The sequence below is a fragment of the Mustelus asterias genome, unplaced genomic scaffold (assembly GCF_964213995.1).
Source record: "Mustelus asterias unplaced genomic scaffold, sMusAst1.hap1.1 HAP1_SCAFFOLD_2998, whole genome shotgun sequence".
Lineage (NCBI taxonomy): Eukaryota > Metazoa > Chordata > Chondrichthyes > Carcharhiniformes > Triakidae > Mustelus > Mustelus asterias.
This window is the reverse complement of record NW_027592943.1, coordinates 16,292-42,227: the sequence shown is the minus strand read 5'-3', so window position 1 is coordinate 42,227 and position 25,936 is coordinate 16,292. Positions and strand designations below refer to the sequence as shown.

General features: G+C 49.0%; 1 protein-coding gene across 1 annotated transcript in view; it reads right to left on the bottom strand.

Annotated features, from left to right (window-relative positions):
• Positions 1–2,214: 2,214 nt before the first annotated feature.
• LOC144490197 (nuclear receptor corepressor 2-like) overlaps positions 2,215–25,936 on the bottom strand; it is a gene marked incomplete at both ends in the record, with an annotated part of 37,051 nt that continues 13,329 nt past the window's right edge. Inside the window, 5 exons of the mRNA XM_078207995.1 lie at positions 2,215–2,364; positions 3,922–3,974; positions 5,846–5,902; positions 7,671–7,784; positions 11,892–12,059. Coding sequence (XP_078064121.1) covers positions 2,215–2,364; positions 3,922–3,974; positions 5,846–5,902; positions 7,671–7,784; positions 11,892–12,059 — 542 coding nt within the window. The remainder of the gene's footprint in view (positions 2,365–3,921; positions 3,975–5,845; positions 5,903–7,670; positions 7,785–11,891; positions 12,060–25,936) is intronic.

Below are 25,936 nucleotides of genomic sequence, written 5' to 3'. Positions count from 1 at the left end.
ACCAGTACACACTGTCACTGACCAGTACACACCCTGTTACTGACCGGTACACACCCTGTTACTGACCGGTACACACTGTCACTAACTGGTACACACTGTTACTGACCAGTACATACACTGTCACTGACCGGTACACACGCTGTCACTGACTGGTACACACTGTCACACGGTCAGTGACCAGTACACACACCGTTACTGACCAGTATGCACTGTCACTGACCGGTACACACTGTTACTGACCAGTACACACTGTCACTGACCAGTACACACTGTCACTGACCAGTACACACTGTCACTGACCAGTACACACCCTGTTACTGACCGGTACACACCCTGTTACTGACCGGTACACACTGTCACTGACCAATACACCCACTGTCACTGACCGGTACGCACTGTTATTGACCAGTATACACGCTGTCACTGACCGGTACACACGCTGTCACTGACCGATACACACACTGTTACTGACCGATACACACACTGTTACTGACCGATACACACTGCCACTGACCAGTACACGCACACATGTGGATTCAACCTAACATGCAACAGATTTAAACTAAAACTAAATTCAATAAGAGCTATGCAGTGCATTATTGCGCCGTCAGTTTAATCTTTTCAGAATATTGACCCATTTCCCCTTGTTTGGAGAGCTGGTCTTTCACAAATCACTGCTCCAACCTGCACTCTCTTCAATATAACTGCAACACCATTCGCTGGGTTTATCAGCTGGAGAAATTCTTTCCATTCCATCGGAATACCGTCCCATTGCTACTTTGATGATGTTGGATTATCTCAGAGCCTCAGCTGCAGGATTCTGTCCTTTCACATTGGACAATCGTGTAACTGACAGAGGAACAAGTCATTCCCCTGAACCCAATGTTCAAAAAACTTTCCCTCAATCTCTCAAAGCATCAACTCAGCAATTGTTGAGATGTTTTATTTCGGAATGAGCACATGTACAGAGTAATAGTGATTGGCAGATTTACTTCTGTAAACCAGAACAATTTATCTTATGTTGTACACTGATGGGGAGAGATAAAAAAGTGTCCAGAGGGACAATGTTTTCCACACAGAGGGTGGTGAGTGTCTGGAACAAGCTGCCAGAGGTAGTAGTAGAGGCGGGTACAATTTTGTCTTTTAAAAAGCATTTGGACAGTTACATGGGTAAGATGCATATAGAGGGAAATGGGCCAAACACAAGCAATTGGGACTAGTTTAGGGATTAAAAAAATAAGGGCGGCATGGACAAGTTGGGCCGAAGGGCCTGTTTCCATGCTGTAAAGCTCTATGATCCCAGCTTGACCTCATTATCACCTTCACGAAATCATCCTCTGTTGTTTAATTATCGATTTCCTATCAAACATCCAGTACTGGATCACTGGAATGTTCCTCCAATTAAACACTGGGAAATCTCACCACCTCCCTGCAGCGCTGCTACTCACATTGGCCCCGATTACAGTACAGGATACTCCATATTTCACTATTATCAATGCAAGGGTTATAACAGATAAGAGTTACCCAGCCCTCGTGCCACACGAGGTGCACTTCTCAAACAGAAGGAGAACGCTATGGGATACATTCCATTAAAGACCATCAAATTCCATTGAAGGTAAATGGACATCCCTGGTTTGAAAAGAATAACAGGTGAAATTAGCCTCAGAGCTCACTGACCAGATCACCCCATTTCAGTCAGGAAATTAAACAACAAGGGGTACAGTCTAGGCTCAATGAGGAACTGCAGATTATATTTCCAAATCACCTCCCCTGCAGAGTTTAGAAAGGCCAAAGCTTTAGTAGGATTGGCCAATGTCCTAAAGGATCCATCAAAAATAACCCTCAGAATAGCCGGACATAGGAGGGCATTCTGCATTCTGATAGCTTCCAGATATTTTGTTATATCATCACCGAGAAATCTTGGAAGGAAGAGGCTTCCACTCTGTCATAAAGCCAGGCCCCACCACATCTTGCCACCTCCAATACTCTCTGGCAATCCGTGAAGTTATGAAAACGCATGATAATAGGCCGGGGTTGGTGGTTGTCCCCAGGCTTTAACGCCAGGATACAATGTGCCTCGTGAGCTTAATACATTCAGCTTTTATATCGAGATTGAGAAAACATGGTGGCCAACTCTCCAAATATTGAACAGAGAGTTTACACTCAGCTTCCTGTGGCAAACCAATCACATGGATATTCTTCTTCCAGATTTACCAGGATATCTGACACACATCTGGCTGATTTTCCAAGGATTGCCAGCAGGCCTCCGCTGCAGAAGCTGTATTCCTTTTGGCAAGGATTTTCCCCTCTGCTTCATCGAGCCTCTCAGCACGAATCTGCAGCTCATCAGTGTGCGTCTGATGTCTGCGACATTCATTACATCGCAGCCATCATCTGCAGTGCCTTGGAGAGCGCTGGATCGAGAGACCGCTTCTGAGCAAGTCACTGGAGCAACTCACTGGAGCAGTGAGGTCCCTGCTCCGCTCCGACCGATCCTTTCATCCAGAATTCTCCTGACACTTCTCAGCATTTTCCCAGCAATATTCAACCAGAAATCTTCCAGAGACAGAGTACGGAACTTTCACCCTGGATTCGGTGATCATGGATAAATAAAAAGATTAAAATGTGGGCAGTGCCAGAGTTCAGAGAAACACAGCTATTCCCAAGCAGCCTGTTTGATTGGCTCCCCCTCCATCGCTTCCGATGTCCACTCCCTCCGCCAGCCGTGTGTACCATCGACAAGGCTCCTTCAACAGCACCTTCCAAACCCTTGATCACTGTCATCTAGAAGGACAACAGCAGAAAATACCTGGCAACACCACCACCTGGAGGTTCCCCTCCAAGCCACTCACCATCCTGACTTGGAAATATATCACTATTCCTTCGCAGTCATTGGGTCAAAATCCTGGAACTCCCTCCCTAACAGCACTGTGGATGTACCTACACCTCAGAATGCAGCGGTTCAAGAAGACAGCTCACCGCCACCTTCTCAGGGCAACTAGGGATGGGAAATAAATGGTGAACTGGCCAGCGACGCCCATGTCCCAAGAGTGAATAACAAAAATGCATAAACTGGATCGGCTAAATGAATCTTACAGCAGAGAAAGCGAGGCCAAAGTTTCAAACCTTTGAAATGTTGGAGGGAATGAATGAACTGAGTCTTTAGAGACTGTGTAGAACTTCAACAAGAATGACTTTATTCAACATGCATGAGGGAGAGCAGAACTCGGAGCTGTAATTCCAGCTTGCTTCCGAGCTACTCTGCTAATCATAGAGTCTGACATATTCTTATACTTTTTCAAGTTACAAAGTGCTACATTTCAAACGGGTCATCAGATTGTTACTTTAAATTTGTTAAAGTTCTGTTTCGATTACATTATGCTGATACATTGTCCTGTGTACTTTAACTTTAATCATTTTCTGGCCCTATCCTGTCTACCTGTTTACAGTATCAAAGCGTTGTGTTTTAAAAACTGGTTTCGGTGGTGCGTTAATTGTCCCCATCTCCCTGATACTTGATTAGTTTTCCAGAGGCACACTGGCTCCTCGACACATTGTGGAACCTTGATAAGATATCGATTCTCTTATCGTTGCTGTAGCCTCGGAAAGATCCCACCTGAGGTGTGGCTGTGTTGGTGCTGTCTGGGATGTGGTCATTTGTCCTGTCTGCCCACAGTGAATATGAACACTACAGCCTGTTTAACCCTTTCCATTCCTTCCTCTCCTGCTGCAGCCCCACACTCCCTGGCTTTGCCCGATGACGGAGGCAACAATGCTTTCTCCAATGTTTGTCTCTTGTTCAGTTTGTCTCGAGCAGACGGCCTGACGATTTCCCCGGCTACCCAATCGGCTGTCCCTTTGGAAAGTCATTAATGTGCACGTCGCAATACTATCAAAAATATAAAATAATTGCAAACTCACATTTGGATGTTCTCGTGGTATTGCTGGGTATCTGACGGCTGATTATACAAAGGCTGTCGAAAGAAAAACAAGACACACGATGATGTGTTGTGACTCGGGAGTCGGAGAGTTCTGACGCTAATCCCTCTCCAGCTGTGACCTGCTTCACACGAAGGAGGAGGGACTGATAGAATTCAGTGACATTTGGCAGCTTTCTGTAAATGCCACAGCAGCTTCATTAGTTAGAGTAGTTAAGGCGGTTAGTCTGTCATTTCCATTGACCGAGGAGAACTTCACCAAACCACCCACCTGGTGATCATAACCTGCTGACAGTGGGCAACCAATCAAATTCAAATTTATAATGAGCAAAAGAGAAAACTCTGTAAATAACAGTCCTCGTTCCCGGGGTGTCTGTATCAGTGGCTTTGCTCTTCATTGCACATCCTAGTGGCACAGCGGTTAGCACTGCTGCCTCATAGCGCCAGGGACCCGGGGCGGCACGGTGGTACAGTGGTTAGCACTGCTGCCTCACAGCGCCAGGGACCCGGGGCGGCACAGTGGTAAGCACTGCTGCCTCACAGCGCCAGGGACCCGGGGTGGCACGGTGGTACAGTGGTTAGCACTGCTGCCTCACAGCGCCAGGGACCCGGAGCGGCACAGTGGTAAGCACTGCTGCCTCACAGCGCCAGGGACCCGGGGCGGCACGGTGGTACAGTGGTTAGCACTGCTGCCTCACAGCGCCAGGGACCCGGGGCGGCACAGTGGTAAGCACTGCTGCCTCACAGCGCCAGGGACCCGGGGTGGCACGGTGGTACAGTGGTTAGCACTGCTGCCTCACAGCGCCAGGGACCCGGAGCGGCACAGTGGTAAGCACTGCTGCCTCACAGCGCCAGGGACCCGGGGCGGCACGGTGGTACAGTGGTTAGCACTGCTGCCTCACAGCGCCAGGGACCCGGGGCGGCACAGTGGTAAGCACTGCTGCCTCACAGCGCCAGGGACCCGGGGCGGCACGGTGGTACAGTGGTTAGCACTGCTGCCTCACAGCACCAGGGACCCGGGGCGGCACAGTGGTAAGCACTGCTGCCTCACAGCGCCAGGGACCCGGGGTGACACGGTGGTACAGTGGTTGGCACTGCTGCCTCACAGCACCAGGGACCCGGGTTCGATTCTCGGCTTGAGTCACTGTCTGTGTGGAGTCTGCATGTTCTCCCTGTGTCTGCGTGGGTTTCCTCCGGGTGCTCCGGTTTCCTCCCACAGTCCGAAAGATGTGCTGGTTAGATGGATTGGCCATGCTAAACTCTCCCTCAGTGTACCCGAACAGGCGCCGGAGTGTGGCGACTCGGGGATTTTCACAGTAAGGTCATTGCAGTGTTAATGTAAGCCACCTTGTGACACTAATAAATAAACTTAAACTTTAATTGCCCTTAACTGAGGGAGTCACTTCTGAGTGAAAACCTGGGACTGGAGTCACATGGAGGCCAGAACCGCACAGAAAGCCTCCGCTAAAATAAGAATGAATGAATGGGGTTTCTCTCTGAGGCTGACAGCTGTGTGGCCACGTGAAGCGACAGTGACTTCACTTGTTATATTGGGATAGGAACTCACACTGTGGATCATCAGATCCACCCTGCCAACCCGTCTCTTCCCTAATCCCTCAGCCCTCACAATAGTGGATCAGAGAACAAGCAAAGATCACTGCTTGATTCTCTCACACCCAACCAGCAGAGTGGGAAGCCAGAGCATTGCTGCTCTGATGCTGTGTACAGGATGGAGAGCAGGTTGAAGATGGCAACGTGCCTTCCTGCAGAATCCGGAAGGTTCTGTTTGATAAATTATTGAAAAGCTGTTTGCTGCTGCCGAGTTGTTGACCATTTACTCAAATGCTGACAGAAGGATTTTGGAAGTGAGTTGTGTATCAGGGAGGATGGACAGAGATTACACTCACCAGCTCAATCCGGGGGCCCAGTCCCTGCAAAGTTCGATGTGCAGCCTCTGCTTTTTTCTGCAGTGAAAGAGGTTTTTAAAATTTATCATCGGAACCCAGCAGCCATTTCAACAAGATGGAGGAAACATCCAGCTCAGGAACTGGAAGCAACGGTTCCTCCAGGGATAGTTACATCCACACGGGTCATTCCAGCACCCTGAACATACACCAGCCCAGGGAAACCTCTCCAGCCACACCTGGTCACTTTGGTGACTATCACAGAGGCTTTGGAAGGATTTGCCGGCTGATTATTAACTGTTTGAACCATGTGATGAATGCTCCTTCCATCAACATCAGGTCCGGCAGTAGGAATGGAGTCAGCACCTTCTGTCTCAGAGGCAGGGAAGCTGTCTCCTGCATCACAGCAGCTCCGGGGCCAGTGCTATCCAGTGCAGTCACAGACAATAGAGGAGGAGCGAGGGGAGGTAGCGAGGTAGAACTGGGTGTTGTTGAGGGGCAGCCGGAGATAAAGGAGGGGCTGTGGATAGATTCCAGAGAGATTACTGCTCAGAAACAGGATAGAAATCATTTTCTTCCCGATTCTTTGATTGTAGCAGGAGAATAACACGGGAAGCAAGGGAGTGAAGTCCCAGATAGCTAGAGGCGGCACGGTGGCACAGGAGGCGGCACGGTGGCACAGGGGGCGGCACGGTGGCACAGGGGGCGGCACGGTGGCACAGGGGGCGGCACGGTGGCACAGGGTGGCACGGTGGCACAGGGGGCGGCACGGTGGCACGGGGTGGCACGGTGGCACAGGGGGCGGCACGGTGGCACAGGGGGCGGCACGGTGGCACAGGGGGCGGCACGGTGGCACAGGAGGCGGCACGGTGGCACAGGGGGCGGCACGGTGGCACAGGAGGCGGCACGGTGGCACAGGGGGCGGCACGGTGGCACAGGGGGCGGCACGGTGGCACAGGGGGCGGCACGGTGGCACAGGGGGCGGCACGGTGGCACAGGGGGCGGCACGGTGGCACAGGAGGCGGCACGGTGGCACAGGAGGCGGCACGGTGGCACAGGAGGCGGCACGGTGGCACAGGGGGCGGCACGGTGGCACAGGAGGCGGCACGGTGGCACAGGGGGCGGCACGGTGGCACAGGAGGCGGCACGGTGGCACAGGGGGCGGCACGGTGGCACAGGGTTAGCACTGCTGCCTCACAGCACCAGGAACCCGGGGTGGCACAATGTCACAGTGATTAGCACTGCTGCCTCACAGCGTTAGGGACCCGGGTTCAATTCTGGCCTTTGGTCACTGTCTGTGTGGAGTCTGCATGTTCTCCCCGTATCTGCGTGGGTTTCCTCCGGGTGCTCCGGTTTCCTCCCACAGTCCAAAGAAAAAAAGAATAAAGAACAAAGAAAATTACAGCACAGGAACAGGCCCTTCGGCCCTCCAAGCCTGCACTGACCATGCTGCCTGACTTAACTAAAACTCTCTACCCTTCCGGGGACCATATCCCTCTATTCCCATCCTATTCATGTACTTGTCAAGACGCCCCTTAAAACTCACTATCGTAAAGATGTGCAGGATAGGTGGATTGGCTATGATAAATTGCCCAATTGCCCCTTAGTGTCAGGGGAACTAACAGGATGAATATCTGGGGTTATGGGGATAGGGCCTGGGTGGGATTGTGGTCACACATGCTCGATGGGCAGAATGGCCTCTTTCTGCACTGTAGGATTCTATGATTCACTCAGTGAAGGGCTTTGCAACCTGGTGAATGTGACAGAAACCTTTGCGAAGATTTGTCTTGCTTCATTGCTGACCATTCCCGCGGTGTTAAACCCTTACCCTGTTTTCATCGTAAATGATTTGGACCAGGTTGCAATGCCGCTGCTCGATGGGGGGCGGGGAAACTGGATTCTCCGCTTCTGCTGGTTTTGTAGTTTCTGCTTCAAGTTGTTGCTGCAAAAATGAAAAAGAACAAAACGGCTTTTCAATGTCAGGAGCAGAAAGTTCTAGAGGTTTCTGGAAGGGGGGAGATCATCACCCTGAGGCTTGTACTGGAAGGAAGGGCTTTATTTTCCTGTCGGTATGATACCGACAGTGATTTCACTTCATATTAACTTCTCACTTTTACCTGAGAAATGTCCTGAGATGCTGCAAGGTGCTATATAAATGCAAGTCTCTTTTAGGAAAGTAACCAGAAGACACATGCAGTGATTGTCACTCAGAGTAAGGAACACTTGGCAACGATAAGCTCACTTTATGTGATCAAGTTCAGTCTAATTAAAAGCAAAACTTTGTTTACAAAGATCAAAGAACAAAGAACAGTACAGCACAGGAACAGGCCCTTCGGCCCTCCAACCCTGTGCTGATCATGATGCCTGCCTAAACTAAAACCCGATGCAGTTACGGAGTGCGTATCCTTCCATTCCCATCCTATTCATGTATTCGTCTAGTTGCCCCTTAAATGCCGCTATCGTACCTGTTCCCACCTCCTCCCGGGCAGCGCGTTCCAGACATTCACCACCCTCTGTGTAAAAAAACTTGCCTCACACGTCTCCTCTAAACTTTTCCCCAATAATGCCAACTTTTGTTTAGTCTGTAAACATTATTTAAAAGATTAGGAATTGGGACACTTGGAAATCGGGACATGTGCCCACTCAGAGACTGAACTCAGAATTAGAAAACGTTGTGTCTGAAATGTTACAAGGGTCACTGTTGAAGGTTTATTTTATCATTGCCAATAATAGTGATCAAAGTTCATGGAATAGATCTGAGGCTCTGGATACTCAAAGCCGTCAATCCTGTTATTTTGAGCAGTAATTTCTAAGTCAGAAACTACCTCCCTGAACATCTTTTTGGGAACAGATTTTGGAATCATTCCAGCAGCTGCCTGAATCGAATGGATAAAAACTCATCAGAGATCATTCTTTAATCTGAGCTCCGAAAGGCATTAATGTAAAGACGCAGCTATCAATGGGAAAGGCGTCAGTGTTTGAGTTAAAGAGAACTGGCTTCATTCTATTTCACAACAGGAATTTATTTCTCCACAGATTTTTACTCAGGAAGGGAATCGAGGGTTATGGGGATAAGGCGGGAAAGTGGAGTTGAGGATTTCCACATCAGATCAGTCATGATCTCATTGAATAGTGGAGCAGACTCAAACAAACATAGAAACTAGAAGGAGGAGGAGGCCATTCAGCCCTTCGAGCCTGCTCTGCCATTCATCTTGATCATGGCTGATCATCAAACTCAATATCCTGATCCCCCCCTTCCCCCATATCCCTTGATCCCTTTAGCCCCAAGAGCTATATCTAATTTGTTCTTGAAATCAGACAATGTTTTAGCCTCAACTACTTTCTGTGGGAGTGAATTCCACACATTCACCACCCTCTGGGTGAAGAAATTTCTCCTCACCTCAGTTCTAAAGGGTTTACCCCTTATCCTCAAACTATGACCCCTAGTTCTGGACTCCCCCATCATTGGGAACATTCTTTCTGAATCTACCCTGTCTAACTCTGTTAGAATTTTATAAGTTTCTATGAGATCCCCTCTCACTCTTCGAAACCCCCGTGAATATAATCCTAACCGATTTAGCCTCTCCCCATATGACAGAGCTGCCATCTCAGGAATCAGCCTGGTAAACCTTCGCTGTACTCCCTCTATAGCAAGGACATCCTTCCTCAGATAAGGGCACCAAATCTGCCCACAATAGTCCAGGTGTGGCCTCACCAATGCCCTTTACAATTGCAGCAAAACAGCCCTGTCCCTATACTCAAATCCTCTCGCTATGAAGGCCAACATAACATTTGCCTTCTTTACTGCCTACTGTACCTGCACGCTTACTTTCAGCGACTGATGCATGAGGACACCGGGGTCTCACCGAGTATCCACCTCCCTCAATTTACACCCAATCAAATAATAATCTGTCTTCCTAATATTGCTACCAAAGTGGATAACCTCACATTTATCCAGATTATACTGCGTCTGCCTTGCAGATGCTCACACACTCAACCTGTCCAAATCACGTTGAAGCATCTCTGCATCCTCCTCACGGCTCACCCTCCCACCCAACTTTGTATCATCTGCAAATTTGGAGATAATACATTCAGTTCCCTCTTCTAAATCATTAATATATAATGTGATCAGTTAGGGTCCGAGCACAGATCCCTGCAGAACCCCACTCGTCACTGACTGCCAATCAGAAAAGGACCCACTTATGCCAACTCTTTGCTTCCTATCTGCTAACCAGCTTTCTATCCATCTCAAGACATTACCCACAATCCCATGCACTTTAACCTTACATGGTATTCTGTTATGTGAGACCTTGTCAAAAGCCTTCTGAAAGTCTCAATAAACCACATCCCCTGGTTTTCTTCGGTCAACTCTCCGAGTTACATCCTCAAAGAATTCCAATAGATTCATCAAGCATGATTTCCCCTTTGTAAATCCATGCTGACTCTGTGTGATTATACCACTGCCTTCCAAATGCTGAGTTATGAAATCCTTGATAATAGACTCGAGCAACTTCCCCAGTACCGACATTAGGCTTGTTGGTCTATAGTTCCCTGTTTTCTCTCTACCTCCTTTTTTGAATAGTGGGCTTAATTAGCTACCCTCCAATCTGTAGGAACTATCCCAGAGTCTAAAAAATCTTGGAAAATAACCACCAAAAGATCTACTATTTCCAGGAGCACTTGCTTAATTATTCTGGGATGAAGATTATCAGGAACTGGATCAATCCCATCAATTTCCCCAAAACTATTTCTCCACTAATGCTGATTTCTTTCAGCTCCTCACTAAAACATGTTTCTCTCAGCACTTCAGGTACATTATTCAAGTCTTCCTTTGTGAAGACTGAAGCAAAGTACAAATTTAATTCCTCAGCCTTTTCTTTATTTCCCCGTTATGAATTCTCCCATTTCTGACTGTAAGGGGCCGACATTTGTCTTTGTCAATCTTTTTCTCTTTACATATCTATAGAAACTTGATGGGCTGAATGGCTTACTTCTGCTCCAACGTCTTATGGTCACCTCTGGCCGATGCAGAAATTCCAAGGGAAAAATTAGGGTGGTTCAGAGCTGTGAAGATTCAGGGTAAATCTCCAGCATTCTAAACTAGTCGAGGAATAGGGAACAGATAGTGCCAGTTAAGGAGTTATCTTTGGGTCAGGGGTCAGGAGGTTCCTGCTGGGGGGCAGCAAGGGAGCAGAGACGGGCTGGAGATTCACAAACCTTAACTAGGATGCTACCGGGACTTGATGGATTGATTTATAAGGAGAGGCTGAATAGACTGGGACTTTTTTCTCTGGAGCGTAGGAGGCTGAGGGGTGACCTTATAGAGGTCTATAAAATAATGAGGGGCATAGACAAGGTAGAGAGTCAATATCTTTTCCCAAAGGTAGGGGAGTCTAAAACTAGAGGGCATAGGTTTAAGGTGAGAGGGGAGAGATACAGAAGTGTCCAGAGGGGCAATTTTTTCACACACAGGGTGGTGAGTTTCTGGAATAAGCTGTCAGAGCAGGTGGAGGCGGGTACAATTTTATCTTTTAAAAAGCATTTAGATAGTTACATGGGTACGATGGGTATAGAGGGATATGGGCCAAATGCGGGCAATTGGGATTAGCTTAGGGGTTTAAAAAAAAAGGGCGGCATGGACAAGTTGGGCCGAAGGGCCTGTTTCCATGCTGTAAACCTCTATGACTCTATGACTGTTTCTAACTTACACTCGATGGGCTGAATGGTCTCCTCCTGCTTCTTAAGGCAGCTCCAGTTTATTTGGATTCCTCACATTACATTCTGAACACTTTTATAAATTCCATCGCACTGTTTACAGAAAGCTAATGCCTCGGTTACAGATCAGAATCAGCAATGATATGTCTTACTCTACCCAAAGAAACTCTACTGGGGGTTTATTATTCTGGAATATCTATATTTAGATTGAGGTGAAGGGTATAAGTTCGACGTGTATCACTGGCTGGATTTGCACTCTAAACCATGTTTGCATGAACCCGTGTCCAAGGAAATGACCTGTGCCCTTTGCCCTCATCACTGACCCGCTCCTTACCTGCTTCTTCTTGAGTTTCGCAATCTGCTGTTCGGTCATGGTGATCTCCCTGTCCACACGGTCCATGCTCTGGATCAGTTCCTCCTTGGATAGTCCAGCGGGCAGCCCCTCAATCCCCAGCTCAGGCCGGTGTGACAAAGCTACAGATGGACCTTTGGCACAATGTTCCTGGAGGCAGAGAGAACAAACGCTCAGACATGGCCAAAGAAACCATCACCACTGTTAGACTGCACATTCTGCACTGACCCACAACACAACTCCAGCTAATAAACTGGAATCACTGCCACCCTGTAATAAACCCTCACCCTGTAATAAATCCCACCTCGTTCTCAGCACCAAAGAAGTTTGAACATGAACTGCTTCAGTATCTGAGGAGTCGTGAATGGTGCTGAACATTGTGCAATCATCGGCGAACATCCCCACTTCTGACCTTATGACGGAGGGAAGGACATTGATGAAGCAGCTGAAGATTGTTGGGCCGAGGACACTACCCTGAGGGACTCCTGCAGAGATGTCCTGGAGCTGAGATGACTGACCCTCCACAACCATCCTCCTATGTACCAGGTATGACTCCAACCAGCGGAGAGTTTGCCCCAATTCCCATTGACACTGATCTCTGCTTTCTCTGGACCATCTCCTCAGCCAGCTGAGCTTTTCATTGCTGTTCATCTCTCCCAACACCCTTCCAAACAGTCAGCCTCCAGAGGTCACGGCCATCGGTGACTGTCTCCCATTGTCAGTGTCAAAGCCACCATCTTTGTGATTCACTTGCAGGTGGCTTTGTAGCAGAGGAATGGGCGTCGAGGAGGTTGTGATCCAGAGGCCGGGTCACCGTACAGAGGTGTTTGGGTACACAGCCATCATCAGTGGTTGAGCAATAGTTGCCGATGGAATGGCCACAGTTCAGGATCTCGGAGTTGGTGATCTTGGCCTGCCAAGAGGTGCCGGGAATATGTTTAAAACAGCAAAGGTGGAAACTATTCAGATGTTTCTCTTAGAATCATAGAATCAGAGAATCCCTACAGTACAGAAAGAGGCCACTCGGCCCATCGAGTCTGCACTGACAACAATCCCACCTCGGCCCTATCCCCGTAACTTCACACACTCACCCCGCTAATCTCCCTAACTCACGCATCATGACACATTAAGGGGCAATTTAGCATGGCCAATCCACTTAACCTGCACACCTTTGGACTGTGGGAGCACCTGAAGGAAACCCACGCAGACACGGGGAGAATGTGCAAACTCCACACAGATAGTGACCCAAGCCGGGAATCGAACCCGGGTCCCTGGCACTGTGAGGCAGCAATGCTAACCACTGTGCCACCGTGCCGCCCCTTTTCTCTTGCCTAGTGTATGTTGTCCATGTCTCACTCCTGTAGAGGAATGTGCTGAGGATGCAGGCTTGGTAGACTCGCAGTTTGGTTTCCTCAGTCAAGTTGCTGTTGCTCAGCTTGGACATAACAGCGGCAGCTTTGCAGCATCAGGTGACAGATTGCTGGTGATTGTGGTGCCTCGATGTGGGAATCTGGAAACAATCCCCAGCATCACATTGTCAACGCTGATAAATGGCAACATCCTGGAGCCTAATATTTTCCTTCCTGATGCTGTCTATTGCTGCCTTAACAATACTCAATAACTCTGCCTCCATCACTCTCTGGGGAAGAGAGTCACTACACTCAGAGAAAACCTTTCTCCTCATCTCTGTCTTAAATGGGAGACCCTTTATTTTTAAATGTTTCCCATATTTCTAGTCTCTTCCCATGAGGAGAAGCATTCTTTCAGCATCCACCCTGTCAACTCACCTCAGGATCTTTATGTGAAGAAGTTCACCTCCAACCTATCCAACCTTTCCTCAGAAGATAACCCCTTTATCCCAGGAATCAGAGGAGTGAACCTTCTCTGAACTTTTTCAATAGCAATTGTTTTCTTTCTTGTATTGAAGTGTTAGCCTTCCCCAACAGGACGGTAACCATGGTGATCACAGCTGTCGTGCGTGCAGTATTGACGGGTGGTCTGCCAATCCCCTTTCACCTTCTCTTGACCTTCCAGCTTGTTGATTGATGATTTGTTTTCGTCCCGCGTTGTGTTTGCAGTTCTGGCGGATTCTGTTCACTTGTTGACCAAACGCCAGCTGAAGCAGAGACTGGAACGGCTCAGCACCTTCCCAATTGGCCACTGCCCAGGCTGAGTTGGGCAGTGATTGACCAATGGGGCATGATGGGCCTTCACTGCAATGGAGGCAACACACCGCGGCCATTCCCTACATCACAGAGCGGGCTTATCACTCCCTTGTGGTGTTAATATTCTGCAGCAAAACTGGACTGTCCTCTCCACAGTGCAGCTCCTGTTTGTGGCCAAACAACTAAACTGAAGGTCGAAGCAAGGAGGGCAGCCTCCGAAAAAAGCAAGGGGAGGGGGGGCATTGGAGGGTGGGGGGAGTGGGGGGGCATGGGGGATACGGTGGGGGGGGGGGCACAAACAACAAAGTACAAAAGGATTCGAAAACTTTAAACCAAAACATGATTAAAGGGGTCAATAATACACCCCAGCTCCTGCGGTGCCCAATGAGCACGGAAAGCTTTGATGGTGCCCGTGGACACTGCATGCTCCCTCTCCAGTGACACCCGGTTGTGAATGTAGCCGCAGTAGAGGGGCAGACAGTTGGGCAGAGCCCCTTGGTCACCCGCTGCCTGGACCTGTTAGTGGTGAGCCTGGCCAGGCCCAGGAGCAGGTTCACGAGGAGGTCGTCCACCTTCCCCACCTCCCTCAGATCAGGAGTGTGGGACTGAAGTGCAAACAAAACATCAATAAACTGGCTTTTAAATAACTGAAAAGGGAGCGCAGCCGAAAAATGACAGACACAGACTCCACAAGACCACAAAAACGACAGGTTCCCAAGGAGCCCGTGAACTGGTGCAATTTACGGTTGGTACAGAACAGTTGCACGCATCATCCTCCACCCCAGGTTCCCGGTGTAGTGGGGGAGGATCCCTCCATAGAGGGACCTCCATTGGGGACCTCCGCTGCCGGATGGCACCAAGGTGTGGTGGAAGGTGTGCAGCAGCAGCCCGTACAGGAAACCCCTCTGCACCTTGGCAAAGGGCACGGAGGGCATTTCGATGAGGTGGTTTAGACTGTGGGGCTCCATCCCCGGGGGTGGGGGGGGGGGGGGGGGCGGTTGGGAGGGGGGCAGGTCTGAGCTTGGGGCCAATGTGAAATTCCATCCGAGCAGAGGTACGCTCAGACAGGATCCCACCCAGCTGTGCCTCCTCGAGACCGCGTGCAATGTCAGGTCCAAGCGTGACCCTGAGGTCATGGGTAGCACTGGCCGCAAGCTGAACGCCCACTGCTGTGCGCTCAACCAGCTCCTGGGGTGTCATCCAGCCCACTCCTCCGCCACCCAACACGTCCCCGACCCTGGTCACCCGGCAACCACTGGAAATTGAGTTGGCGGAGGAGAGGATTCCTGAGCAGTGGCTCCCTTCCCGGGTACCTGCCGGGTACCTGCCCGGGTAAAGTCTCTCTCAATTCCTGTCTGTCTTTGCGATCTTAAACAGTGAAAACAAACTGGCCTTGGCCAATCGGCACACTCACATTCTGGATCAATGTTATTCAGTGAAGTGTTCCATTGGAACAGCGCACAGACTGTTCTCATCAGCTCAGCGATGCATCTGCCTCAGACTCTCCTGGTGACTCACTCTCTGCGGATCCTTGCCAATTCTGTGGAGCCGGCAACAGGTGTCGTATATGATCCGAAATTCCCAATGCAGTCCCGGCTCATCCACACACACACATCCCAAAACTCAACAGCCGGGATTTCACAACAACGCTCAGGCAAGGCTCGCAAAATCCCGCCCAAGGCCAACAGAGAATTCCGTTCTCCGAGCCGCACCCGCCCCGATCCCACGGCAGGTGTGCCGGTAAAATCCCGGCCAATGTCTTTCAGGGGTAGACATTGATTCATCACCGAAAAGTGGATATTCAACAAGAGAGGTTTGGGTTACGGTTCTAATGAAAGGCCACAGGGGCGGCACGGTAGCACAGTTGTTAGCACTGCTGCTTCACAGCTCCAGGGTCCCGGGTTCAATTCCCGGCTCGGGTCACTGTCTGTGTGGAGTTTGCACATTCTCCTCGTGTCTGCGTGGGTTTCCTCCGGGTGCTCCGGTTTCCTCCCACAGTCCAAAGATGTGCGGGTTAGGTTGATTGGCCAGGTTAAAAATTGCCCCTTAGAGTCCTGGGATGCGTAGGTTAGAGGGATTAGTGGGTAAATATGTGGGGATAGGGCCTGGGTGGGATTGTGGTCGGTGCAGACTCGATGGGCCGAATGGCCTCCTTCTGCACTGTAGGGTTTCTATGATTTCTATGAGAATCAGAGAATCAGAATCATGGATCCCCACAGAGGTTCCAATCATCACTGCAGAAATTGGCATCACCGCAGCCTGGCAGCCAATCAACATTTCAAACAGCGCTGATTGGCTGGGCAGGGTGCGGGTGTGGGGGGGGGGGGGTGTCTTCTGCTCCTCCCTCGGGAGTAAGTCCCACCTCTGAGATCTACAGTCACAACAGCGCCCCCAGGAGCAGTGGCCACTGCTGAGACAGCAGGCTGTGCCACCAGCTGAAATGTCAGAGGCTAGGTAAATTGCCTCATAGTGCCAGGGGGATTAGCAGGGTAAATACATGGGGTTACGGGGATTGGGCCTGGGTGGGATTGTTGTTGGTGCAGACTCGATGGGCTGAATGGCCTCCTTCTGCACTGTAGGGATTCTATGGTTCTAGACAGTGGGAAGGCAGAGAGTATCCAGAATATAACCGTTTCTCTCTCCACAGATGCTGCCAGACCTGCCAAGTATTTCCAGCATCTTCTGTTTTATTTCAGATTTCCAGTGTCCACGGAATTTTTCTTTGAGCCTGAGGTGAGTTAATCTGAATCCCAGTGTCTGGGAAAGTCTCTGGGTGCGATCTTCCTGGCCGTTCATGCCACGCTCCCGCTGCAGCGAGGATGGAGAATGTGGCACCCCGGCCAGATCTCTGCTCACTGCAGCGGGATTGGAAAATCCCGCCGGGGTGAACGGCCGTAAAATTCTGTTTCCAAATAAATTTGCATCTCTGCTTCACCAAAAATACCGTTAATAATAACTGCTTCACTGAGGAAAATGCGCAGCATCCACTCAGCAAGCTTCGTCACAATCAATAATCACTTATTGCCAAGACATGTTGACGTGGATCGTGGATCCACTCGCATCAGGTTTTACCTACATCAGGGGGACTATCACGCACCCCTCCAACTCCTCAAGCTGCCACTCCGAGGTTCCAGGGAAAACAGCAACTATCCAATCCATTGTACCACGGTTGGTTCTGCCGCAGAGGGGAGGGGTAAAAAGTGTGCCAGTGCAATAGTTATAGGGGATTCAATTGTAAGGGGAATAGACAGGCATTTCTGTGGCCGCAAACGAGACTCCAGGATGGTTTGTTGCCTCCCTGATGCTAGGATCAAGGATGTCTCGGACAGGACATTCTGAAGGGGGAGGGTGAACAGCCAGTGGTCGTAATACACGTTGGTACAAATGACATAGGTTAAAAAAGGGATGAGGTCCTAAAAGCAGAATATAGGGAGCTAGGAAGCAAGCTGCAAAGTAGGATCTCAAAGGTCGTGATCCCAGGATTACTACCTGTGCCACGTGCTAGTCAGAGTAGAAACAGCAGGATACGTAGAAAAGATGGTGTGAGGGGGAGGGCTTTGGATTCCTGGGGCATTGGGACTGGTTCTGGGGGAGGGGTGGGACCTGTACAAACTGGACAGGTTACACCTGGGCAGGATCGGGATTGATGTCCTTGGGCGGGTACTTGTTAGAGTGGTTGGGGAGGGTTTAAACTAATATGGCGGGGGGGGGGGGGGGCGGGTGGTGGTGGGGCTGCGGTGGGAACCTTTGCAAGGATTCAGAGCAGGGGGAATTAAGAACAAGAGGAAAAGACAGTAAGGAGAATAAGGAAAGTGATAGGCAGAGAAGTCAAGGGCCAGAATCAGATAAGGACCGAGTAAAAAATAGTAGGAATGGGACAAGAAATGCTAAAAATGCTTCAGTGTGATTTGGACAGGCTGAGTGTGTGGGCATCGGCATGGCAGACACAGTATAATGTGGATAAATGTGACGTAGGAGGATAGGAAGACAGACTATCCTTGAATAGGAAGGCAGGTTATTATCTGAATGGGTTTAAATTAAGAGAGGTGGATACTCAGCGAGACCCCGGAGTCCTCGTGCATCAGTCGCTGAAAGTAAGCGCGCAGGTACAGCAGGCAGTGAAGAAAGCAAGTGATATGTTGGCCTTCATAGTGAGAGGATTTGAATATAGGGATAGGGATGTTTTGCTGCAATTGTATAGGGTGTTGGCGAGGTCACATCTGGAGTATTGTGTGCAGTTTTGGTGTCCTTATCTGAGGAAGGATGTCCTTGCTATAGAGGGAGGACAGCGAAGGTTTACCAGGCTGATTCCTGGGATGGCAGGTCTGTCATATGAGAGGACACTAAGTCGGTGAGGATTATATTCACTGGAGTTCAGAAGAGTGAGAGAGGATCTCATAAAAACTTATAAAATTCTAACAGGGTTAGACAGGGTAGATTCAGAAAGAATGTTCCCAATGGTGGGGGGAGTCCAGAACTAGGGGTCAGAGTTTGAGGATAAGGGGTAAACCTTTTAGAACTGAGGTGAGGAGAAATTTCTTCACCCAGAGGGTGGTGAATGTGTGGAATTCACTCCCACAGAATGTAGTTGAGGCCAAAATATTGTGATTTCAAGAAGTAATTAGATTTAGCTCTTGGGGCGAAAGGGATCAAGGGATATGGGAGGAAGGGGGGGATCAGGATATTGATTTCAATGATCAGTCACGATCAGAAAGAATAGTGGAGCAGGCTCGAAGGGCCGAATGGCTTCCTCCTGTTCCTGGTTATGTTTCTGAGTGAGCAGTAATGATGAGGAGCTCACTGCCTGTGGGGATGGTGGAAGCAGAGACGATACAAGGGGAAACTGGATGGATGGATATACAGGAATAATGCAGAGCTACAGGGTTAGAGTGGGCCAATGGGGCTGACTGGACTAGCATGGATTTGATCGGCTGAATGGCCTCTTTCATAATGACAGATTCTCAGTGCTCCCTGTTTGGAATGAGCTGTTGGGGTGTGGCATCATCTCACAGAATAAAATGACTGTCAGACATTCCCGCTCTTGGAGCAGGAAAATGAAGCTTCGCGTTAGAGATGGTCACTGGAAATCCACACCCAAACACTAAAATTACAAATGGCGGTTGAATCAATGAAACTGGGACATTTTTCAGCTGTCTTGCAGTCTTTGTCCGAAACCAGAGAAAAGTTACAGCGCAGAAGGAGGCCATTCAGCCCATCCTGTCCATGCCAGCCCCACATCAGCCCGGTGCCCTTTCTAATCCCACCTTCCCGCATCTGACACAGAGCCCTATAGCTTACAGCACTTGGGGTGCAGATCCAGGTACTTTTTAAAAGAGTTTAGGGTCTCTGCCTCTGTCCTTTAGTGATAATTTAATATTTAAACGACTATCCTTATCCCTGGGGGGGTCCTGAGCTGAGAGATTGAGATGAGGCTGTTTCAGGCACTGAGTGTCGATGCTATCAGCGAGTACAGTGATTCCACATCGCAGGGAAAGTGGGAGAGAGGCGGATCAGTAACTGATTGCTGAACCAATGCTGACAATATTGGTAAAGATTCAAAGCTGCCATGAGCGACCAAGATTACGAAATCAGTAATTTATTAAATGTTTTAAGCTGGAGATATTTACTCCTTGGATAAGGATTTTGGTTTGTGAATTATGAGCTGGTGGGGCACAGATTCCATCTGGGAGGCAGGCGGCCGGAGAGATGCACTCAGAATCCCCTCCGTCTGTCTGAACAGGGTACCCGGTTTGACTCCATTCAGCAGTGAGAACCACCGCACTGACTGCAGCAGTCAAGGCAGCTCACCACCACCTTCTCAAGGGGCAACTAGAGGTGGGCAACAAATGCTGCCCTCGCCAGCGACACCCACATCCTGTGAAAGAATTAAAAAACCCCATGGCAGAAATAGACAGCGCTGCACTCCCTCGCAAAGAAATAATCAAACTCCCCAAACAGCGTAAGTGAGCTCAGACGGCAAGAACTGCAGGGATAATTGTCAGATTTGCATAGAATGAACAGTAAGGAGCTAGCTCTGCTTAGCTCCACATTGGGGTGATAATCCCGGTATCTTTACTCTGCATCAGGCAGAGTGCTGGATGCTTCACTCTCATTGAGAAAACACAAATCTCACCACTTCCCATTTCTTCACATCTTCTTGTCCAGGATTCCTGTGTTCCCAGGAAGCAGCAATGTGAGTATTGAGTAGCTGATATTTATTGGCTTCTATCTATACGATGCACTCGGCAAGTCCACAGCGGATTAAATGCAGCAAACCGTGTTACTGTCAGGCCCTGGGAGGGAAAGTTTGAAAGTGACTCAATGGGGTCTGTCTTTATTTTGTTGTGATGTGGAGATGCCGGCGTTGGACTGGGGTGAACACAGTAAGAAGTCTCACAACACCAGGTTAAAAAGTCCTGTTGGACTTTAACCTGGTGTTGTGAGACTTCTTACTTTATTTTGTTGCCCAGAAAGATGGAGGAAATAATCACAAACGATTCAGAGAAGGGAGGGCGGGGCGGGGGAGAGTTTGAACTCACAAAACTGCAGCTAGTTTTCACTCATTTATTTTCTGACATTGACCAGAGAATTATTTTCATTTACGTCACCCCAAAGGATTTTGTCCTTTACGCCCACGGTGTCAAAAATAATCATTTTCAAAACCACACACACACCGCGATATCGAGTCACTGAGCATTTCCTCAGCAATTCACCGTGTAAAACACTGAAACCCCAAACGATATTGTGCCCACAATCTGTCGGGTTTTTACTGAACACACAGAGACTTGTGAAATACTTTTGCATCATTTCCTGCCAATAGCTCCACAGGAAATGAATCTCCAGTATTTGCCTCCGTGGACAGCCAGAGCTGACTTTCTCTGTCACTAATTTCTCTGGTCCATGGCTGGCAATAGACTGGTCACATCCACCATGGGAAACAAGGCCTTTGTCAGGGACAAAGGGTCATCCAGACTCGAAACGTTGGCTCTATTCTCTCTCCACAGACACTGCCAGACCTGCTGAGACTTTCCAGCATTTTCTGTTTTTGAATTTGAACACAGCTGGGCAGTTAACTGTTCCTTGTTGCATTCACCATGGCAACACCTTCTCCAGAGTCCAATTGTCAACAATTCAATCTCCTGATTTGACTTATCATTATCACATGTATTAGTACACAGTGCAAAGTATTGTTTCTTGCATGACAAAGCGTACTGTTCATATTTCTTGCAAGCTGTCCTGATGAGTGCAAGACAAAAAGCTTTGATAGCATGTCTCTTTTTCAGCAACACTTGAGAATTAAGATGGTTAAGTGAGTGAGCGAAAAATCTGGCAGATGGAGAATAATCACCAGATTTTCTATAAAAGTAAATTACTGCGGATGCTGGAATCTGAAACCAAAAGAGAAAATGCTGGAAAATCTCAGCAGGTCTGGCAGCATCTGTAAGGAGAGAAAAGAGCTGACGTTTCGAGTCCAGATGACCCTTTGTCAAAACTGAATCACCAGATTCAAATCACCAGAATTTTACCGTCCTGCCCGCCATAGCAGGCGGAAGGAGGGAGGGGAGTCGGGGGGGCGCATGCAAAGGTCCGTTGACCTTGGGCGGGATTTTCCGAGTTTTGTGGCGAGCGCAGCTGGAAATCCCGCCCAATGTTGGAAAATGTGAGAACAAAGAACAAAGAAAATTACAGCACAGGAACAGACCCTTCGGCTCTCCAAGCCTGCACCGACCATGCTGCCCGACTTAACTAAAACCCCCTACCCTTCCGGGTATCATATCCCTCTATTCCCATCTCATTCATGTACTTGTCAAGATGCCCTTTAAAAGTCACTACTGTATCTGCTTCCACTACCTCCCCCGGCAACGAGTTCCAGGCACCCACTACTCTCTGTGTAAAAAATCTGCCTCGTGCATCTCTTTTAAAACTTGCCCTCACACCTTAAACCTATGCCCTCTAGTAATTGACTCTTCCACCCGGGGAAAAAGCTTCTGACTATCCACTCTGTCCATGCCTCTCATAATCTTGGAGACTTCTATCAGGTCACCTCTCAACCTCCAGCACTCCAGTGAGAACAAACCAAGTTTCTCCAACCTCTCCTCATAGCTAATGCCCTCCATACCAGGCAACATCCTGGTAAATCTTTTCTGTACCCTCTCCAAAGCCTCCACATCCTTCTGGTAGTGTGGCGACCAGAATTGAACACTATATTCCAAGTGCGGCCTAACTATGGTTCTATAAAGCTGCAACATGACTTGCCAATTTTTAAACTCAATACCCCGGCCGATGAAGGCAAGCATGCCATATGCCTTCTTGACTATCTTCTACACTTGCATTGCCACTTTCAGTGACCTGTGTACCTGTACACCCAGATCCCTCTGCCTATCAATACTCTGAAGGGTTCTGCCATTTACTGAATATTTCCTGTCTGTATTAGACCTTCCAAAATGCATTACCTCATATTTGTCCAGATTAAACTCCATCTGCCATCTCTCCGCCCAAGTCTCCCATCAGGCCCTGGAGACTTGTCTACCTTGATGTTTCTCAAGAATCCCAATATCTCCTCCTTTTTGATCTCAACATGACTCAAACGATCTACACATCCTTTCCCAGACTCATCATCCACCAAGTCCTTCTCTTTGGTGAATACTGACGCAAAGTACTCATTTAATACCTCGCCCATTTCCTCTGGCTCCACACATAGATTCCCTCCCTTGACCTTGAGTGGGCCAACCTGCTCCCCTGCTACCCTCTTGCTCTTTATATATGTGTAAAAAGCCTTGGGATTTTCCTTAATCTTGCTGGCCAATGCTTATTCATGACCCCTTTTCGCTCTTCTTACTCCTTGTTTAAGTTCCTTTCTACTTTCCTTGTATTCTACACTTGCTTCGTGTGTTCCCAGCCTCCTAGCTTTGACATGCTTCCTTTTTCTCTTTGACTAGGCTCAGAATATCTCTCGTTATCCAAGGTTCCCAAAACTTGCCATACTTATCCTTCATCCTTACAGGAATGTGTCGGCCTCCCACATGCCAGATGTTGATTTGCCCTCAGACATCTGCCCCCAATCTACATTCTTCAGTTCCTGCCTAATATTGTTGTAATTAGCCTTCCCCCAATTTAGCACCTTAACTTGAGGACTACATTTATCTTTATCCATCAGTACCTTAAAGCTTACTGAATTGTGGTCACTTTTCCCGAAGTGCTCCCCTACTGAAACATCGACCACCTGGCCGGGCTCATTCCCCAATACCAGGTCCAGTGTGGCCCCTTCCCGAGTTGGACAATCTACATACTGTTTCAAGAAGCCCTCCTGGATGCTCCTTACAAACTCTGCCCCATCCACGCCCCGAGCACTAAGTGAGTCCCAGTCAATATAGAGCAAGTTAAAAGCTCCTACCACAACAACCCTGTTACTTTTACACCTTGCCAAAATCTGCCTACATATCTGTTCCTCAATCTCCTGCTGGCAGTTAGGTGGCCTCTAGTAAACCCCCAACATTGTGACTACACCTTTCCTATTCCTGAGCTCTATCCATATTGCCTCGCTGTATGAGCCCTCCGAGGTGTCCTCCCAGAGTACAGCTGTGATAGTCTCCTTAACCAGTAGTGCAACTCCCCCAACCCTTTTACATCCCCCTCTATCACGCCTGAAACCTCTATATCCTGGAATGTTGAGCTGCCAATCCTGTCCTTCCCTTAACCAAGTCTCTGTGATGGCAACTACATCATAGTTCCAAGTACTAATCCAAGCTCTAAGTTCATCTGCCTTACCTGTTACATTTCTCACATTGAAACAAATGCACTTCAGTCCACCAGACCCTCTTTGATTTGCAATCCCACCCTGCCTGCTGTTTCTCTGAGTCTTACTGGCCCTACTCTCTCGTTCCCCTTCAGCTAATTCACCTTTGCTTTGGTTCCCACCCCCTGTCAAACTAGTTTAAATCCTCCCGTGTGACACTAGCAAACCTCCTGGCCAGAATATTTGTGCCCCTCCAGTTTAGATGCAACCCGTCCTTCTTGTACAGGTCCCACCTGCCCCGGAAGAGACCCCAATGGTCCAGATATCTGAAACCCTCCCTCCTACACCAGCTGTTTAGCCACGTGTTGAGCTGCACTATCTGCCTATTCCTAGCCTCACTGGCACGTGGCACAGGGAGTAATCCTGAGATTACAACCCTAGAAGTCCTGCTTTTTAACTTTCTACCTAAACTGCTGCTACAGGACCTCATCACTCTTCCTGCCTATGTCGTTAGTATCGATATGTACCACAACCTCTGGCTGTTCACCCTCTCCCTTCAGAATGCTTTCTGTCCATTCAGAGACATCCTGGACCCTGGCACCAGGGAGGCAACATACCATCCTGGAGTCTCTTTCACATTCACAGAAATGTCTATCTGCACCTCTAACTATAGAGTCCCCTATAACTATTGCTCTAGTCCTCTTTGTCCCTCCCTGCTCAACAACAGAGCCAACCATGGTATCACTGCTTTGGCTGCTGCTATCCCCTGATAGGCCATCTCCCCCAACAGTATCCAAAATGGTATACTTGTTAGAGAGAGGGATGACCACAGGGGATTCCTGCACCGACTGCCTGCCCCTTCTGGTGGTCACCCATCTATCTGCCTGCACCTTCGGTGTGATCACATCTCTAACGCTCCTATCTATGACACTTTCCGCCTCCTTCATGCTCCTTCAAGTGAGGTTGTCCACTTTGGCAGGAAGGACAGAAAGCAGAATATTATTGAAATGGAGGGAGAGCACAGGATGCTGCAGTACTGAGGGTCTGGGTGTGTTTATACATGTCCGATTGCAGGCATTGCAACTCATTCGGAAGGCAAATGGTAACCTTGTCTTTGATGCAAGGGGAATGGGGAATAGGAGGAGGGAAGTCTTGTTCTAACCGAGTGTGGTACCTTGAGCACTGTGTACAGCTACACTCTCCGGAGCTAAGGAGGGATTTCGCTGCCTTGGAAGGGGTTCAGGAAAGTTCACAGGTCGGTTCCTGGGCTGAGGGTTTTTTTTAAGGAAAGGTTCAGGAGATTGGGCTTTGTCTTACTGGAGTTTGGAAGAAGAAGAGGATGGGGATGAGGAGGGGGATGCTGGATGATGTTACCTCTCACACAGCACCGAGACATAAGGAGCAGAGTTTGAGGTTTCCTGTTTCAGACAGAGATGAGAAATTATTATAGAAACCCTACAGTGCAGAAGGAGGCCATTCGGCCCATCGAGTCTGCACCGACCACAATCCCACCCAGGCCCTACCCCCACATATTTTACCCGCTAATCCCTCTAACCTACGCATCCCAGGACACTAAGGGGCAATTTTTTTTTTTAACCTGGCCAATCAACCTAACCCGCTCATCTTTGGACTGTGGGAGGAAACCGGAGCACCCGGAGGAAACCCACGCAGACACGAGGAGAATGTGCAAACTCCACACAGACAGAAGTAATGCCTTGTCCCAGAGGACTGTCAGCCTTTGGAATTCCCGACCCTCAGCCTTTGCTCACGGCACTCGAGGGGAGTTATACCAGCTCCTCCAGAGAGAGAGTGCAGCATCTACCTGACATCAAACATGTGGAAGAGATGAGACTCATCATGGGAAACTGAACATTCAAAGTTTTCGCTGACCATGAGCTTAGTTCTGGAGAGGTGGTTTGTTAAAGGGCTTGCGTGAGATGGAATCATACAGTCCTACTGTGCAGAAGGAGGCCATTCGGCCCATCGAGCCTGCACCGACCACAGTCCCACCCAGGCCCTATCCCCATAACCGCATGCATTTACCCTGCTAACCCCCCTGATAATAAGGGTCAATTTAGCGTGGCCAATCGATCTAACCTGCATATCTTTGGACTGTGGGAGGAAAC